Source organism: Corvus kubaryi, unplaced genomic scaffold (genome assembly GCF_017639235.1).
Source record: "Corvus kubaryi isolate FWS band 111438036 unplaced genomic scaffold, C.kubaryi_AGA036_p1.0 66, whole genome shotgun sequence".
NCBI classification, from domain to species: domain Eukaryota; kingdom Metazoa; phylum Chordata; class Aves; order Passeriformes; family Corvidae; genus Corvus; species Corvus kubaryi.
In genome coordinates, this window is record NW_024582054.1 from 5,986,614 (window position 1) to 6,004,621 (window position 18,008).

General features: G+C 38.3%; 1 protein-coding gene across 1 annotated transcript; it reads right to left on the reverse strand.

Annotated features, from left to right (window-relative positions):
* Positions 1-519: 519 nt before the first annotated feature.
* FAM98B (family with sequence similarity 98 member B) lies at positions 520-17,734 on the reverse strand. The gene is made up of 8 exons (XM_042046972.1): positions 17,602-17,734; positions 16,705-16,853; positions 15,799-15,933; positions 14,913-15,091; positions 8,208-8,288; positions 7,710-7,826; positions 5,205-5,372; positions 520-3,739 (listed from the first exon to the last, which is right to left on the reverse strand). Exons 1-8 carry the CDS (start codon positions 17,664-17,666, stop codon positions 3,380-3,382), a joined length of 1,254 nt encoding a protein of 417 aa, XP_041902906.1. The 5' UTR covers positions 17,667-17,734; the 3' UTR covers positions 520-3,379.
* Between the last annotated feature and the right edge of the window lie 274 nt (positions 17,735-18,008).

Consider the following 18,008-nt stretch of genomic DNA (forward strand, 5'->3'; position numbering starts at 1 on the left):
ATATCCTAAATTTGTTTTTATATGGGGAAATGGACATTTATTCAGTTATCTACAATCATGAGGGAAGACAAGAGGTGAAACTCCTCTTTATATGGCAAATCTGCTCTACAGTCTTATACAAAACAAGTTGTGGTTCTCTTTGTAATTACAGAAAGTAATAAAAAGAAAACTTGAGCAGTAATTGAAATATATTTCCTTAGTTTACATAAACACAAAAGCAGTGATCATATAGATCACTGTTTAATTTTTTTTTACTAAGATAAAATGTAACTGAGATTCCTTAGTAATCCCAAACAAACTCCTTAGACAAAATCCCAGACTTGTGACATACCTTGGCTGTTAAAATTTTCCTCTAGAATTATCTACAGCTTTCTCCTATTTAGTCAAAATATATGTTATTTTCATTACCATAAAAAGTAAGTTTCATCACTGTTGTAAATCACCAGCAGGAATTCTTTCTTACAAACAAAGGAGGAACATATGGTAGTGGATCCAAATCACAATACACAGATGATGCAATAATTTCAAATACAGTACTTTATTCCTCAGTGTTTACAGCTGTTAACAAAAGTATCTCTCTCAATACCTGAAAAAAATCCACAACCTTTTTTTCAGTTCTTCAACAAACAAAACAATATTAATTTAGGTATTCACTAAGTGTGAATAAACACAAAAATGTTCACAAACATATATATGAAAATCTTTTACTTACAACAGAATTTTTGAAAATATTTTTTTTTTCAAGACAAAACTTGAGGTTTAAATCAATTACTCTCATGATGTTATTGCATTGTTTGAGAAATTAAAAGCATACATTCTGACAAGAGGACAGCAGAGGATACCTCCATGGAATATGGTGGTGCTTTAGTTTTCAACTACTGGCTTCACATTTTGAAATTACTTTAAAAAACCTGAAATGGCCAGATTAAAAATCTCCAGCCTATTTATATTTCCATATTTTACATGGTCTACATACATATAATTGAAATATGATACTGAAATAATTTAACTGTTACAATTCAAGTGGGCATGTACCTGCTTCACTTGATGATTTACTTCATTCAGAACTGTCCTGCCTACTACAAACAGGATGGACTGATGAGTGTAAAAACATCAAGGCACATCCACATCTGCAGTTAAAACCAAATTAAACCCGTGCAACCTTGCATCCTAAGACTAATGAAACCTTTAAGTGTAGGTAAGTAGTTTGTTTTTCAGAGTGTATTTCCTTGATGAAGTCACATGCTTGAGTGCTGGTTTACTTGTAGCAAAAAATAACATTTGGATGAGCAAACAGAATTTAATCTTAAGGCTTTGGTTGTTAAAAAACTATTCTCTGTTCCTTTGCTGACCAACACTTCACTCAAGGCCAGCAGTCTCATTTGGTATGTCATAAGTTTGTGAGCTATCCCAGACCCTTAGACAAAAACCAAGCTCAGCATCAAGACAACCAGTACTGTGCTCCCACGTGACCCATGAGGGTCTCTCCATAAAGACTGCAGAGGCTGCCAAGGGCTTAAGCCAGTAAGAAGCATAGAAAAAAAATTGGCAAAGGAACTATAGTGTTAGCAGTTGGGTGACATTAAGCCATTATTGCAAAAGTTCACATCCCGGCTAACAAATTCTAACAAGGAAAACTTCTGCCTCTTTTTGTCAGGCACCTGCTGGGACCCTAAAGCCTAGGTAAAGCCATATCTATCGCATCAGAAGCAGCATTCTCAAGCAAACTGATGAGAGAGGAAATAACAGGAGAAAAACTTTTGAAAGATAATAATTTGATTTGGAGCAGAGCTTTATATTCATGCACGAAGTTGCCAGTGAAACAGGACGTGATACGTATGTTTATGGAAGTAACAAAACACCAATGAACACCGATAGGAAATTTGTGCAGAAAGAACTTCTAACTGAGGAACATAAATCCGAAATCAAATCCTAAAGTTCAACCCGCAGTTGAGCCTACAGTTACAAGTGCTTCAAGTCTGCCGTGCTATTTAATCACCAGACACACCAGGTGAATCAGATGCCTTCCTGAATCTCTGCAGTAACCTGACCCTGATAAATGCTGTCATGAGTACATTCAGGCATCATCCCCTGTTCCACCTCTGTTCTCAGGAGTGGCCTTACAACATGGGAGATCTAAGAGATACTGGGCAGCACAAACTCACTTCTTTAAGTGACAGCTCTAAATTTAATTCCTGACTACATATATTTACACAGCCATGATGGTATGACAGCTGACTTCTGTCTCTAGTACTGTAGCCACTCCTTCTTCTAGAGTAACAGTGTATGTAAGGGAGAAGGCACCTATACCATGTCAAGACAGGGCTTCTTTTAGGTTGGCAGAGTAAGAGAGAAAGAAATCACTGAGAAAAGGCAGCTGCTGTATGAGGTGTCTTACTAACTTATTAACTAGGCAGTTGGTGATTCCCAAACACAGAGCAGGCAGGGGAGAAGAGGAAAATTTAAAAAAAAAAGAGGGAAGAAGAAAAGGCAAGAAGAAATGTCATGTTCTTTTTTACGAAGCTCAGCTTATTCAAACTTTGTGTCTCAAAGCTGATACACAAGGTTATACACATGAATTCTTATCAGACATGACAGCTGCAGGTTTTCTGCCCAATCTGATCTTAAATTTTTTTTTTGAAACACCAATAACGGAAAACAAGTAAAATGAAAATAAAACACTATCAAAACTCACTACGATTATGAGTTTACAGTACACGCTCCGACCTTTAGTGAGTGTCTGATACATTATGAACACAAAAAACAACCTGATTTGATTAACCTGTGTAAAGTATTAATTCACAGTGTTACTTTAATGTGAAGTTCTGCAAGAATAACCAAATCTAATTGAATAATTTTGACCAAAGCCTTAAGGATTTTAACATTTGAAATTAAAATTCATTTGTATGTCCCACATGAAAACTATGAATGAAGAACAAGCCTAAAAGCAGCATTCTTGAGTCTTTTAAAAGTGGTTTCATCTAGTTCTTAGGCCTACTTTGTTTTTTCTACACAACATTTTGGAGCAGGAGAGTAGATATGCAACATGCAATAATTAGAGAGGTCTGACCATTAATATATTTTTGTTTGTTTAGAAAGGGTTTTATTCCGTTTTCTGAGACTTACTTTAAATAACATGACAATAAAAAACACCATATAAGCAGTACGAAAACCAAGGACTTTAGTCATCAGATTTTAGTATAAAAGTTCTGTTCAGTTAACTAAAAGAACTCAGTGAGAACATCAGTTGGTCTAATGAAATGATTCATATGGTCATACTTAATTCTAGCCTAAACCCAAGTCAACATACCTAAATTCCTAATACCAGTAAATACCACCACTGTATCTTGCCAGTTACTCTGTCAAGATTTACAGTACTTTAGTATCTTCGGTATCCTCCCCCTCCTCTTCCACCATATGGATCACCATAGCCCCCCCTGCCACCATAACCTCCTCCCCTGCCACCTTGGAAGCCACCCCCACCCTGGAAACCACCCCCACCCTGGAAACCACCCCCACCCTGGAAACCACCCCCACCTCTTCCACCACCTCTGAAACCTCCACCTCCTCCTCCTCTACCCCCTCCACCCCCCCAGTTACCCCTTCCACCACCACCACCACCTCCCCAGCCACCTCTTCCACCACCTTCCTGTCGTTTTTGCCATGGAGGCATTTCGGGAGGAGGTGGTTCAATCTCTGTTGGTCTGCCTCCACGGTCAGGGACTCTCCCCATCAGAACCTATATGGAAAAATTGGTGATTTTCAGAGTTAAAAAATAATAGAAATAACTTGAAGAGACACAGGATTTTCTCCTGTGGACAGAGAAATGCTGCCTGCTGTTTTCAGGAAATACAGCCCCTCAGTGCAGTGCGTGACAGCAGAATCACTATCTCCTGTCCTTGTAACACCACAACAGAGCTCTTGAAAGTGTTCTCATTTTTCACCTCTAAAACAGAAATAACTGCAGCTAGCTGACTCATATTACTTTTGTGAAATTTTTATGAAGAACACTGCACACCTGAAGTATTAGTATTGCAATAAGCAATATACATACTTCATATGTAATATATACAAATACAAATATATATTCATATAGAAAAGATTCCTTATGATGTGGCTCTTCTACTTAAATTTCAAAGTTCAAGTTCAAACCTCATCAGCTGGCAAAAAACAAACTGGCAAATTGATGTGCAATTCTCGAAGGAACACCAGTTTGCCTACCATCAGAAACTACTGACACTCAGTACAGAGCTGGAACGAACAAAATATGCAATAGGCTGCGGTAACACTTTCAAGAAAAGGAAAAAAAAAAAAAGAGCTCTTGACTATGGCAGGTATTACTCAGTGCACAAAAAGAGAAACTGTACTGGACAAAGTTACACAAAACATTAAGTTGAAGAACAAAGATGTACCCAAATAGGTCTTTTTGTTGTTGCTTTCAGATTTCCTAAACTTTGTGTGATCGTTGTTAACATTCCCTGATCAGTCCCAGGCACTCCAACTAAAGTTCTCTCAAGAAAAAAACCCCAACTTTCTCTGAGATCCTACAATAATTAAGAAATTTCAGAGTGTTCAGGATCAAAACATATTAAAGGGTATAAATGAGGCAAAAAACAGTAGAAAAATCTGTAAATACAGGATCAATATAAAAGCAGGTTTAGTCACCATTTGAATGGTGAAACTCACATCACTACTCGCAAGCATCAGCTTTTACCACACACAAGAAAGCAGCACAACGTTGTTTCATTACTGTAGCCAAACCAGATAATTTTACTTTGCAGCAAAATGACATTTCCACAGAAACTTTTGTGATTTGTAACACACAACTAGATGAACTAGAGATGGTGGTTTACAAACCTAGCAACACAATCCTGGAAAGTTAGCCCAGGAACTGATACCACAAATACTTTTATGTATCTTTGATGTGCACAGTTCCACTGAACTCAAGAGGTCATTTGCACACACATGTACACCCCCCACATTGTTCCCTCTCATCTACACTACTCTGTTTCATCCTGTTGCATGACTGACTGTCCAGCAAGATAAAAAAAAGAAGTTTCTGCAATGTTTACTGGAATACTGCAAACCTTCCTTTCTTAAATGGATGAAAGCACCAAGCAAAACCAGTGTAATTCCAGAATTACTTTTGGTAGGTCTGTAAATTCCCATGTCCCTTTATCACATGCCAGAAACAAAAACCATACCTTGTTGATAGCACAGGCGGTTTTCTCCCGTGTTGATCCACTACTTGTTCGTATGATCTTGGACAAATCCTCGCGAGCAGCAAGAAGGTGAGCTAATGTAATGGTGGACTTCGGAGACAACGCATAGCGCTTGGGCTGATAGATCCGTGCTATTTCATCTGTTTTTACCTAAAGGATAACATCAAACAACTTACTTGCCAGATATCAAACACACCAACAGTTCCAATAAACCACATACTGGTCTCAGTAAGTTTCACTTCTGAAAATACAGACTACCTTACAAAACATAGTGCCAGTTATCACCAATTCTCTTCCTGTTGGTGGAGCTATTATACAGAAAGTGCTGCTGATTACGTATAATTGATGCTGAAACTTAGCACCATTACAAAAGAAACTCCTCTATCCAGTGGCATCAAACAGATTCCTTAATGTCTTCCAACATGTCTACAGACTAAAACCTAAGGAGTACATCCTGCTCTCTCAAGAGCTTTCCATAACCATATTCAACAGACCGCTTCTAAATGTAATGAAAACAGAGCAGCTTCAAAGTAAGGTAAATTTGTGGAAAAAAACTGAAAATATACCAATGCTGCAAAACACTTATGTAAGCCATGAAAAAGTGAGACTAAGAAGGAGAGAGTATGAGATTTTTTCCAAACATGCTTTGATGCTTCATTTGTTTAGCAAAAAAAGAAAACTAAATATACTTTCTGGGAAAATTTGGAATGATCTTCAGAGTGAAATAAAACATCTGATATTGGCTAGATCAGACAATAGGTGCTGAACCTTTACAAGACTGTTTTCCTAGGCAATTACTCCATCCTTTGTGAACCCAATTCAGTCTGCAAACTTATCCCTCTTGGGGACTGAACAAGTTACAAAAAAATGAAAAAACCCCCAAAAATGCCACACCATCAAAAGCAGAGAAACATATCAATACCTATTTAATGGTGGGGAAAAAAAGGCAAGCTAACAAATCTTAAAAAGACAACAATTTGTTTCTTTCTCTAAATTACATCAATGCCAGAACATTTTCAATTCTCAAAACCTTCTCAAAGAAGTTATGAACATCCTTCAAGAGAAATAAGGGGAAAAAAAAGATTGAAAATAGTATGTAATTTTGAATTAGTATATAACTTGGTTATTTCTGTAACTGCATATATTTCACATCAACAGTCTTTAAAAGACAGGAAAATTAATCATCTGACTACTTTATCATCAAAAATCTCTTTAAACTATTGTTCTATTTCAAAAGGGCATTCATTGTTTTTCACATTGTTTGAATGGAACAATAGCAAGTGACAAAGTTTTAGTCTGCTTAAGTTAGTCATCAGTCACCTCAACTACATTTCAGAAGTATACTCTAAATCTGAAGACATATAATTGTATTGGTACAGCTGTAAGGAAGTTACACAAGTAGGGACATCTCCTGGCTTCTCTAAGCTAAATGCCCCCCTTTTCCTTTCTTGCAGCACAAAAGCATTCACAACCCCTTCAAAAGTTAAACAGTGAGCCATTCCAACACAGCACAGCAGCACCCAGACTCATGTCTTGCACTGATACTTAGTGAACTTCATGAAGTTGATTCTGCATGTGTCAATGACAAATTGTGACACCGCAAAGACTGGTGACAAAGACAATCCATACTTTCAGTAAGCTTTCCAAATTTTATCCATCTTAAGCTTTCTACAGAAACCTTTGGCAGGAAAGCTGATCTTACCGCCTCCAGCTTCTCACACGTGCCTTCATCAAATTACAAACTTCATGTATCTTCTCTCCCTACTCTGCTGGATACACACAAGATATATTTCCAGCTCAGAAATATCATGACTGTTTTTTAATATACAAAGTTCTAGGAAATAGTACAAATGAAATTATCAGAATTAAAGCAATACCTGCAGAGCAAATACAGAGGAGTGCTTTGGAATTTTTAGTGACCTGAAGGATTACAAGCAATTGTGTGATTTTCTCACACAAGTTACTATTCAAATAACCTGTTCAACTGCACGGCTGTTCATCCAGCAGCACTGAATCCAAGATAGGGGGCAGTCTCTGTAACCGCACAGACTTCATGAGCAGCCACGTTTTACACCCAATCTATGTTAAGGCCCAGTGTTTGTCTTACTTTTGCATCTGCATGAAAAGTGCTGAATTCCCTCCTAGTTTACTTCATTGGAGGGTGTTAGATACAGAAAACAGGGAGATGGGAACTTTATATTTAAAGTGAGAAACCCCAACAAAGGATGCTAGAATTTCTAATTGTGAAGCTATAAATAGTCACAAAGGATAGGCTGTGCCACCTGGTTAAATCCATCCCCTTCCTCAATACCTAGGATTTGGATATTACAAATATTTGGATATTTGGGATGAGAAACAGGCTGGAAAAAAGATAACAGTGATAGAAGTTTATTTGTGTATTTACATGGTATGCATATTCTGTAGGAAGACTTGGGGAACTGTAGCAGACTCCCACCTACAGGAAGCAAAAAGTACATCGAGTTTTACCTTTGCTCTGTCAGACCAGCCAAAAGACTGTACAGTCACATCGAGCCTCTTCATTAACATCCGCCGTCGACACTCGTACTCACTGCAAAGAGCATCATTGATTTTTTCCAATCTTTCCTGCAGTGTTACAATAAAAAATTCAGACACTCAAATATATAAAGTTATAGAAGTCAATTCAAAGTTAATCCCATTTATCAACTAAGTTGTCTATCCCAAGGTGACTACTATAAACTACATAGCATCTATGTAATGCTACAGTAGTACATATATACAAAATGTTTTGAAACTGAACAACTGATGAATCAACACAAGGTCTGTTTTATAATGTCAATTCTGGAAGTATCTGATTATCATTGTTAGTATTTAGCAACTGAATTTTAGTATTAATATTCAGCAATAGAACAGTGACCTTAAAAATGCAAAGTTAAATGAAGCCATATGCATTTATTTTGACCATCCTGTTAAATGGAGAAAAGAAATGGAGAAACTTTTATTTACCACTTGGTCAGAGTTCAGAGGTTTTGTTAGCAGTGATTTCCCCACATGGTTATTTTTAACTTTTGAGAGAATGTCCTTTATCTGAAAAAAAACCATACATCTCAGAACACAAATATTTAGATTTATTTCAGCACAATTTGTTACAACCTCATTTTGTTACTTGGAAGATCAAACACAGCATGTTTGTTTCAGCAGACTCATGAAAACAGATACACATCTTCTGGCTTATGATCGACTTTAAAAAGATTTCCTGAATACTTTAAGAAGATGACCAGCCTCTATGCAAAAATATTTTATGGCACATCACTTCTCTTCCCATCAACAGAACAGTATCTATATAGCAAATTTATCAAGTGCAAACAGAAAGTAAGACTAGTTAAATTACTAATTTTACATATACCTAAGTGTTGTAACTACAACAGGAAGTTCAGAGTTCTGTTGCCAAATGCTACACTGGGCTACAAAAAATCTGGTGATGGGTGCTATGAAGAAAGGCAGGAGATATGATAGGTATGCAGTCATCGTTTCTCATTAACTTTATTCTAATCCTTTAAGTGGCTCCAGCTAACATTATGTTTAAAACTTCTGCATTCACTCCAAATCAAACTTGCTTATACTTCTTCCGCTAGTTCTTGCTCTCAATAATCAGAAGTGAAATATGCTCTGTCTTCCAACCACCACCACATTCTCCTCTCTCATTACAAGAAACCTCTACCTCCTCTTCTTGAGTGAACTTCCTTTGGCAAAGGTCTTCTGAAACCATTACCAAAAATGCTCAAAACACTTGTGCATAACTTTCCAGCCAACTGGTTTTTCAGCTGGAGTTGACTGCATGCATATTATTGTTCCTTCAAGTTTTGTACCCAGTCTGATGGAGTGAACTACATCTTCATTTCCTTTAGTAAATAACCATGGGGAACCAAAAAAAACAAGTAAAACTAGAGTTAATTTTCTTTTATATGTCAAAGGAAGGATTAAGGTGGTGCACAATCTACAGTAAAACCTGTAGCTGGGGACAGCCATTAGATACATTTGCAAGGATTGTAAGACTTCATGTGAGCACACAGGCATTCACACTACATTTGTTACAGAGGCATGGTTCAAAGCTCAGTTTTGAGTGTCACATATTACAGAAATATCATCTCTAGTGATTGCTATGAAAAAAAATTCCAGAAGTCAGAAATCAAATTCTAGAGCACTCAGTTCATTGTTAAAAGAAATACTCAGAAAATCAACTCTCAGGAGTATATGTCAGGATTTTTGTAAGTATCTCAATTTTTTTTTATATATATGAAGAAAAAAATCTGATCTCAAATTCTGTGTGAAAACCAAGATGTATGTATTTTGTTCTTTGTTTTTACATCACTGCTGGGCAGCACTATGGCAGGTTAAAAACACAATATTCCAGAAAAAGTCTCAGGTAAATATATTGTGCAGTGAACAAACTAAGGGAAAACTGTGTTTTGACTCTATCAGAAAAGACAGCCTAGTAGTATCTGAAAGTGGCCATCTAATTACTGTAATATTCCCTGCTGTTATATTTCATTCATATCAAAAGAGGTTACAATAAGGGTGAAGTTCAGTTCCATGTACCGTACTGATCCCAACACTCCTCTTTCTCTGATAATTCTTGCTTCTCTACAACCTTTATTTTCTTTACAAAAAGCACTCCAGGGTTGTCTGTCTGTCTTCTGAATGTAGCCTTTTTTTTTTACTGAAGCATGTACATGGTGCCCGTCATATTCTGCTCCAAAGTGCAAATGTACCTAAGCACAAACTATGTTTGAATTTAAATAAGTGCCTGAAGAATCAAAATCTAAAGTTAATAATCAGCAATAGAATAAGATCAGTATGATAGCAAGAGATGAACAGATCAGTAATTAGTATAGAAGAAGGAATGAACAGCAGACTAATTAAAAATTCTATTGGGCAAGAGGTGTCTATTCATATACCACTGAGGTCAGAAATATTACCTCAAAGGTTGAAAGGAAGAGAGTCTATCAAAATGAGACCAGCTGCTGAAACAAAAACCAGTACAACAAAATTAAAAATCTTCAATATAATTCACAGTTAGAGTGTGAAAGAAGATCTGAAAACCAGTGATGATGAATACTATCTAGAGGCTAGAATTATTTTAAGTTTGCAGCTGCAAGGACAACCAAGAGATAAATGCAACACTCCACATACAAAAGCCACACATTCTGCCATCACAGGTCGATCAGCGCTGCATACTCCTGATTTCTATGAACTGAAAAGTGAAAGGAAGTTTAGAGAGAACAATTAAGGAAGATAATCAATGAAAATCAGAACTAGAAGAAACAAGAGCAGCTAAATGAAACAATCCTTTATTGACTGAGAAACCAGCCCCAAATTTCTGCAGCCTCTTCTTTCCAAGTTAAAAGAGAATACCGATGTAATTCTTATCCAGTACAGCCTTACTAATCAATAACAGTTAAGGAGGAATCTCTTCACTGATGAACTGGTCTATGCTTATGACACACTGTAAAGTCATATTCAGAACACTGAATCTGCACTTGCTCCTCACTCCCATCAGCAGGGCTCATGGGGAAATTCTACTGCTATAATGGTGAAATAAGATGAGCTGCCTTACAGTCGCAGAATATGTTGTCCAGCTATGACTGATGACAGAGGTATGAACACAAGAACCCTGACACACAACAGTCTGCCAAAGGACAAGAATACAATGGATGTGAGAATCATCTATGTTATAACCCATATTCCCACACACAGCAGTTGCCCTGGATTGAGAAGGATAAGCAGGAGTCCAAAAAAACACCACAACCTAAAGAGAAGCCTGCACATATAAGTGGGAACAATACTAAAAGCAGTGCCCAGATAAAAGAGCACTGAAAATATACTCAAAGAAACATAAAACATATTCTAACAGCCAAATCATCCTAAAGATTTTACACAGTCAGGTGTAAAAAGCAAACCAAATAATTAGAACTAGATGTAGACAAGAATATTTGACTATTTGACATACTGTGTAATCAATGACCTTGGTAACACTAGAAATTTATGGGATTGCTTCGAAAGTTCACACATTCTCTAAATATAAAATGAAATAAAACGTGAGACAAAAATACCAACTTCAAAATCTGCTCATAAAAATACACAGTTATTCTACTGTTACCAAATGAAGTGTACCTTTATGTATTGAACACGACATTTCTCATTTGTTTTGTAATTTTGTACTACTGAAAAAAAAATTTAGCTCACATTTCATTATCATGTTCAATATATTTATTAAATATCCTCATCTGTCAAAACAGTAATTTTTACGTTTAATACCTCTTGCACAGAAAAACATCACGTATGAATGCACCTCCAGGGTTTTTTGAGATTTTGAAAAAACCTGACCTGGGGACAGGTGTCATTTTATTAAGTCAAAATATCAACACTTTGAGGAAAGAACATTACCCTGATTAGTCATCAGGTGTACTGTAAAACTGTACAGTTGCAGAGAGATCACCTAAAATCTTAAGCACAAAATATTTTTAAGCCTCTCTTTCATATACCTGCAGATAAATTCAGTATTTATCTAACTCTAAATACATTTTTGTTTGACCCTGATGTCTGGTGAACAGGACAACTCTTTTGTCTTGTTCCCTGCAGTTACATTAATACTTACTGTCCAGGCACCATTACATCCATAAAATTACCACAGATCAACAGTTAAATGTAATACATTAATTAAAATATTAATAAATTCTAGGATGTATACCCAAATATGTAAAAAAAAAAATTCTTCTAGCATTTCACTTAAGTGTTATGTTAGCTTAATTTTGACTTAGTTTGTTTGGTAGCCCTTTATAGTTTCTTTTCATTCTACTGATATGTGAAAAGTAGCAGAGTACTTTTCATAACGCGGGCAAAAATGTTCAGAAGTCATTTAAATAATATCACATTAAGAGTTTTTTCAGATAAACAGTATTAGAATGTCACTTTGTAATTAGGTGTGAAATTCACACTACCTGGATTGGAAAACAGCCAGATGTAAGCACTAGTTACAAAGCACAACAGTGGCATAAACTTTTCTGAATCTTTCATCAATGTTCATTTAGAATTTATGGAGGTTTTGGCACTACGTTTCAGAATGACTCCTAGATTCCTGCTTTGTAAATATACTTTACAAGGGAACAGCATCTTAAACAACTGAAAAATTACTATCAGTTTTTCAGTATTATACAATAGAATAAAATACACTTAGAGGTAGAAGGCTGTTCTCTCACATTTTCACAGTGGCTATGTTGATAACCACTACCCTAGGTAATTACAGAAGATGGAAAAGATACTTGCTATGATCGTATATTCGAAGTTTGAGCTACTATAAAACTCATTTTGAATGAAGAAAGGAATCCTGATTTTATACTAGTCTCTTAAATAAACTGGAAAATTACTTAAAACAATAAATGTTCTAATGTTCCATACCAAAATACAGTGTGTGATCTCTCCCTTTGGTAGGTTGCTGCTGCACAGCCAAACTATTCTCAGAACTACTCCCACAGCTACTGACAATGCTGAAGATGCTGGACAGAGACAAAGAGTAGACATGTTGAAATGCTGCAGATACATGTGCAGATACACTAAATAAAAATACTAGATCAGTATGTAAGCCTGTATTATGAATGACATAAATGACATTATGAATGACTAAACATCAACAGTGCAATTTTATGCAGAACCTAACTAAATCAAAAGCCAAAAAATATTTGGAAAAATAAATGGATCATTTCAAGTGAATTTCTGTGAGCATATAAAAAAAAGTAACAAAATGGTGCTCTTAAAAAATGTTTACAAAGCCAATGAACTTTAATTGGTGGCACCACCTTTCTAATGCAGCTATACCTATAAATGTAGGTCTCTAACTCTTGCTCCCTGCAAATATAACTCGAAACTTGTCCTATATTAAAGTAATGAAGGACAAGTAAACACAAAGCAGAAATGCTACAAAATCTCCTGCAAGGCAGGGAAAAAATCCTTTGTTTATAAGGGATGAAACGCACAGAGAACAAATTACTCTATTAATTTGGAGTCACAGAAGATGAACGAACTAGTTTTGCCACCTTTCTACACTTTGAAGTGAGTAAAAGTGGTATAACCACTGTGGAACTGACAGACCTGAGAACTATTGGAAAATAGTCCAGGCAGCATTATTAATAAAAACCCAACCAAAAGCAAAGATAAAATGCTTTTAAGATTCTGCTCATTTTAGTACTTCTGAAAGTTTAACAGTTTATACAAACTGGGACGCCAACACTATGCACAATTCAAGCCTGTGATCCTATCGGATAGGAAATCTTGGACTTTGCAAAAGGCAGCAGATACCAGCTGTCTAATAATTCAAAGGAAATGCTCTACTATCACTATGTGTGTATGAAGGAACTGGTGCTCCAGGTCTGGTCTTGCTGTCCCACAACTGCAGAACTGGAATCCTATCCCTATAATGGGATGAAACTAAATCTGTACCTGAGAAGTGAAGCAAAGAACTGAGCAAGGAAGGCCACCAGCCATGGTTGCAGCCTATAAACACACATGGATGTAAACACAGCTAACACTCATAGAGGGAGAGCAGCACAATCAGGCCAGTTTCAAACCATTAGTTACTAGCTGTAACTCTGACATTTTCATTCTCAGAACATTGCTTTTTGAAAACAATTTTTGAAAACTGTTTTTTCATCCCTTCAAAAATATTTACCGGATGTAAAGATTTCCTTAGAACTAAATGTATCAGGCACAGTTAATAGTGTAGGAATAGTCATGTCTGTTTGCCCCTGGGTGATGCCTTTTATAAATGAACCTATTAAAGGTTTTGTCTTGTCATGCTGAAGAGAGATGTAAGAAAACCATGCAAGTAACAGGCCCCCTCCCCAAACTCTCTGAATGTTCAACTGCCCACTGGCTGATGAAGAAGAAGAAAAAAAAGAAGCACAATCATGTAAAATTATTAAACTCAAAGACCCAGAAGCAGAGGGAGTTTTTATTCTACCCTTAAGGGGGGATTGGTCACTCTCTCCCCAGATACCAGAGAGAGATGAAGAGCAAAACTTTTATCTGTCTGACAAAGAAGGTAACTTCCACCTCAAGAGCCTATTTACATTCTGCAGCAGGGAAATCAGACTAAGGATCACATCAGTGAAATGAGTTAGAACCTAGAGGGACACCATGGAAAGAACTATCTTGCTGAATAAGGTTTAACAGGGCTTATTCACTGAATACTGGCAATTCAGGCATTTTCATCCTCTTTGCAACTAAGGCAATAGCACCAACAAAACCATACTTGCAATTATGAAATTAATAAACTAAAAAGAATTTAAGTTTTGGATATTAAATTTAAATACATCCCAGAAATTACTACAGGTATATAAAGGCACAATCAGTTATTACCCAAAGTCTTCTGCTTGCTGCAGCACATTTGAATGGGTAAGAGGAAAACTTATAATTGAAACTTGCATGGCAAAGTACGTCTTACCAGGTACATTGCAACCTCAGGGAAATGCTGAAATACTTCAACTCAAAACAGTTTAACTTAAAACACTAAGCTGGCTTTCAGAATTAAAATTCTTTTGCACTTGTCAGATAGGGCTTTTATGGGTGAGACTGCTAGGCCTCAACTCTAGGATCAATGCTTACAGAGATAGTGCTTACAGTTTAGCAACAGAGAGAAGACGTAAAAGCCCATACCTTTTGTTCCACGCTGGTTAACAAGGGAGGAATACCAGAAGATGGGGAGTTTGGCAGACCCAGTGCATCGCAAATAGCTTGCACTTCCTGAATAATTTCATTGTGCTTTTCCAAATGAGAGCCCTTACTTTTCTTGCTGTGCAGTATCTTTAAAGCCTGAAGTTCTGTACTTAGAAATACTAGAGAGAAAAGCACCATAATGGCAGATTTAGAGACGCTTAAGTATTTCTGCATCCACATTCTCAGTACAGCTACAATATATACATTTGTAAGATAACCATGATAAAACGGAGACTTTCTCAGTTCTCTTCTGAACAGGTCAGTATCAGTTTCCTATTCTTTACCTCAATTTCCTCTCACCTGACTTCCTACCTTCAGTCTACACACTGCATTTAACTGTTCAACTCCCTTCTGCCACTAGACCCCAAATTCCTTGGCTAGTTTCATGTTATCACACTGGTTCCTGCTGCCACTCCTTTGTCCAAGTCCAACTTAAACTTAGACATTGTTTCTCTCAATTCTGCTTTCAGCATGTTCAAACTGTGCAGCCTTTCTGTTCAAGCTGCCCTGAGATCCCTCACAAACACAGGAAACAAGGTCTCAGTTTAGGTGAGCTGGAACAATTGGATCAAGAGAGGGATCAGGAGGCCTCAGTAGGTTGCACCATACTTTTAAAAGAAATTTTAGTTTCTGCTAAAACAGGTTTCTAATGCTGCTCTATTTTTCACTTTGCACAAGTGAGTTGATGCATGCTGAGCTAGGATGTAACAACTGTACACATCAACTTAAAAACACATAAAGAACTCCTCAATGTAAATTGTACAGTAATAATAAAGCATGCACCTAAAATACTGTATTATAAATGGGAAAAATTATTATTACTTACATAGGAGTTTAAGACAATCTTCTTTCTCTTTTAATCTATCTTTGATGTCTCCAGATATCAATGATGAATACGGACAAGCCATTTCTCTCAGAAAGCCACTAATTTCAAGCTGGAAGCTCTCTATATCTTTCACACCTATGGAAATAAATGCACAATTAATGGCTTTTTACAGAAACATCAAACGGCAATCTAATTTTTTTAACTTATACACTTCAATTGCAGATTTCAACAGTCCAAAGATCAACCACCTACCACCCCAGTAACATTCTTCTTTAAAAAGTCCTACATACAAGCAGACATGGCTTCTAACAGTATATTGTACTCGTGCTTTGAATGAGGTAATGCTACAGAAGTCTGTGAAGACATGAATGCAAACGAACATCAGCAGGAAGTGAACAGTTTATGTTACTAAATAGCGTGATTTTCTGATGAAGAAGTCACAGGAGTCATGAACTCATTATTTTCAGTGATTGTTTTTAGTTCCACTACTTTTCTGGTGAAAACAAAAGTAATATAAAATCCCATCCAAATTCCAGCACTAGACAGAAATAATCAGGCAGTGCTACCTAGCACCTCGTGTGCCCACACATGGTGCTGACTGGAATATTGCATTGGATCAACAGCCCGAAAATACCCAGCACTGCAATTTATGCCATCAAAATATGATTGCAGGTGCAAATGTACTTTTTACATTTACGTATATATATCTAAAGCCACCCCAAATCACCTTCTTTCTCCCTTTTGAAACAGTCTTCACAATACAAGTCCTTAAACTAAGAGCTGCTTATACACAAAAGCAGCCTGGGTTTGGCTACCTTTCAGCTTTCTTGTAAACTTCAACACTGCAATTTCACTATTAGCTGAACAATATGGGTCTAAATCCACTGTAAATTAACGTTCATATACCATCTGTTGCAGTGATGCTTTCTTCCATATTACAAAGTGACTTTATCTGGGAACCTAACCAAACGCAAAGCTCAAAAAATTCTGGTGAAGACAATCCATTTTCTGCTGCTTTATTCAGGGCTTCCTCCTCCAACAGGGCACCCGTGTACCTGTACAGGCAGATAAGCATTAGTAATAAGTAAGCGTAACATAAAATATACATATTTTCCAATTATTTTACTCTAAGCTGGTTAGTAACTACAGTTAAAGGAATTAGTCTTTTTACATTACTTTTGTTAACCAAAAAATTATTGGTCCTTTACAAACAAAATAGTTTGTCAGAAAATACAAGGCGGGCGTTTTCACATGTCTATATGAAAACAGACTTTGATCTCTCAAAACACACCAGCCAGAGAAGAACTCTAGTACTAATTCAAGTGTTTAGTCAAATTGCCTCCTAACATTAACAATTCACTGCCCTGGAGTACTGGGAATAATGTAACTGAAAATTAAATTTTGCACAGATTTTGTCCCGTAATATCCGAAGCACATCGCGGGAGGTGGGCAGGCACCACAGAACGAGGTGCTGCCCCGCCAGCCTCCAGCGGCCGCCCCAGTGCTGACCACCGCTGCTGCACCCCTGCACCCCACGGAGCGCCCGGGCTCCTCTGCCCTCCCTGCACTACACCCGGGGCGAGCCCACCGCCCACGCCGTGACCCCGCTCCCGGCCGAGGCCCGGCCCCGCCGAGCCCCCAGCACCCGCCGAAACGCAGGGCCCGTCCCTCCGCCGATCCCGCGCTCCCCTTCACTCCCGCCTCCGGCCCGGCCTCTCGCCCTCGGCTGCGGTGGCGCGTTCCACGCCCAGCCGGGCTGCCCTCAGCCCCTCGCCGGGGGAGCCGCCCCTGCTCCCCGGTTACCCCAAGGCCTCCAGCGCGTCCAAGATGTCGCTCTCCATCCCCGGGCCCGGCGGCAGCTCCCTCATGCCGCCGCCGCCGCACCGCGCAGTGCCCGCCTCAAACCGGCCCTCCGCAACCCGCGCCCGCCGCCGCGTTCCGCTGCCGCCACACGGGAGCCCCGGCCGGGGGGAGGCCCCGGGCTGCCCCCGCCCCTCTCTCGGCGGCCTTCCCCGCCCGTGTCTGGGAATGAGCCTTCCACACAGCCCTGCTCTGCCTTTCCGCCCGTGATGGGGAGCGGCTGGGTTCCCTCACCCTTCCGCGGCGGGGCTCGTCTCCTGGGCCTGCGGCTGTGGTCCGGATTTGGCCCCAAACCCCTGCACGCTCCAGTCGGCTACCCTGCTCCATCGGATACCAGCCACCTGGAGACA

Bases quoted from the DNA above. Each gene is read 5' to 3' on its own strand.
- FAM98B (XM_042046972.1), bottom strand. From the start codon at position 17,666: ATGAGGGAGCTGCCGCCGGGCCCGGGGATGGAGAGCGACATCTTGGAC. The intron at 15,934-16,704 runs GTATATGAACGT...TTATTTCCATAG, and splicing joins AAGCATCACTGCAACAGATG to GTGTGAAAGATATAGAGAGC. The intron at 8,289-14,912 runs GTATGGGCTTTT...GTTTTTTTTCAG, and splicing joins TAACCAGCGTGGAACAAAAG to ATAAAGGACATTCTCTCAAA.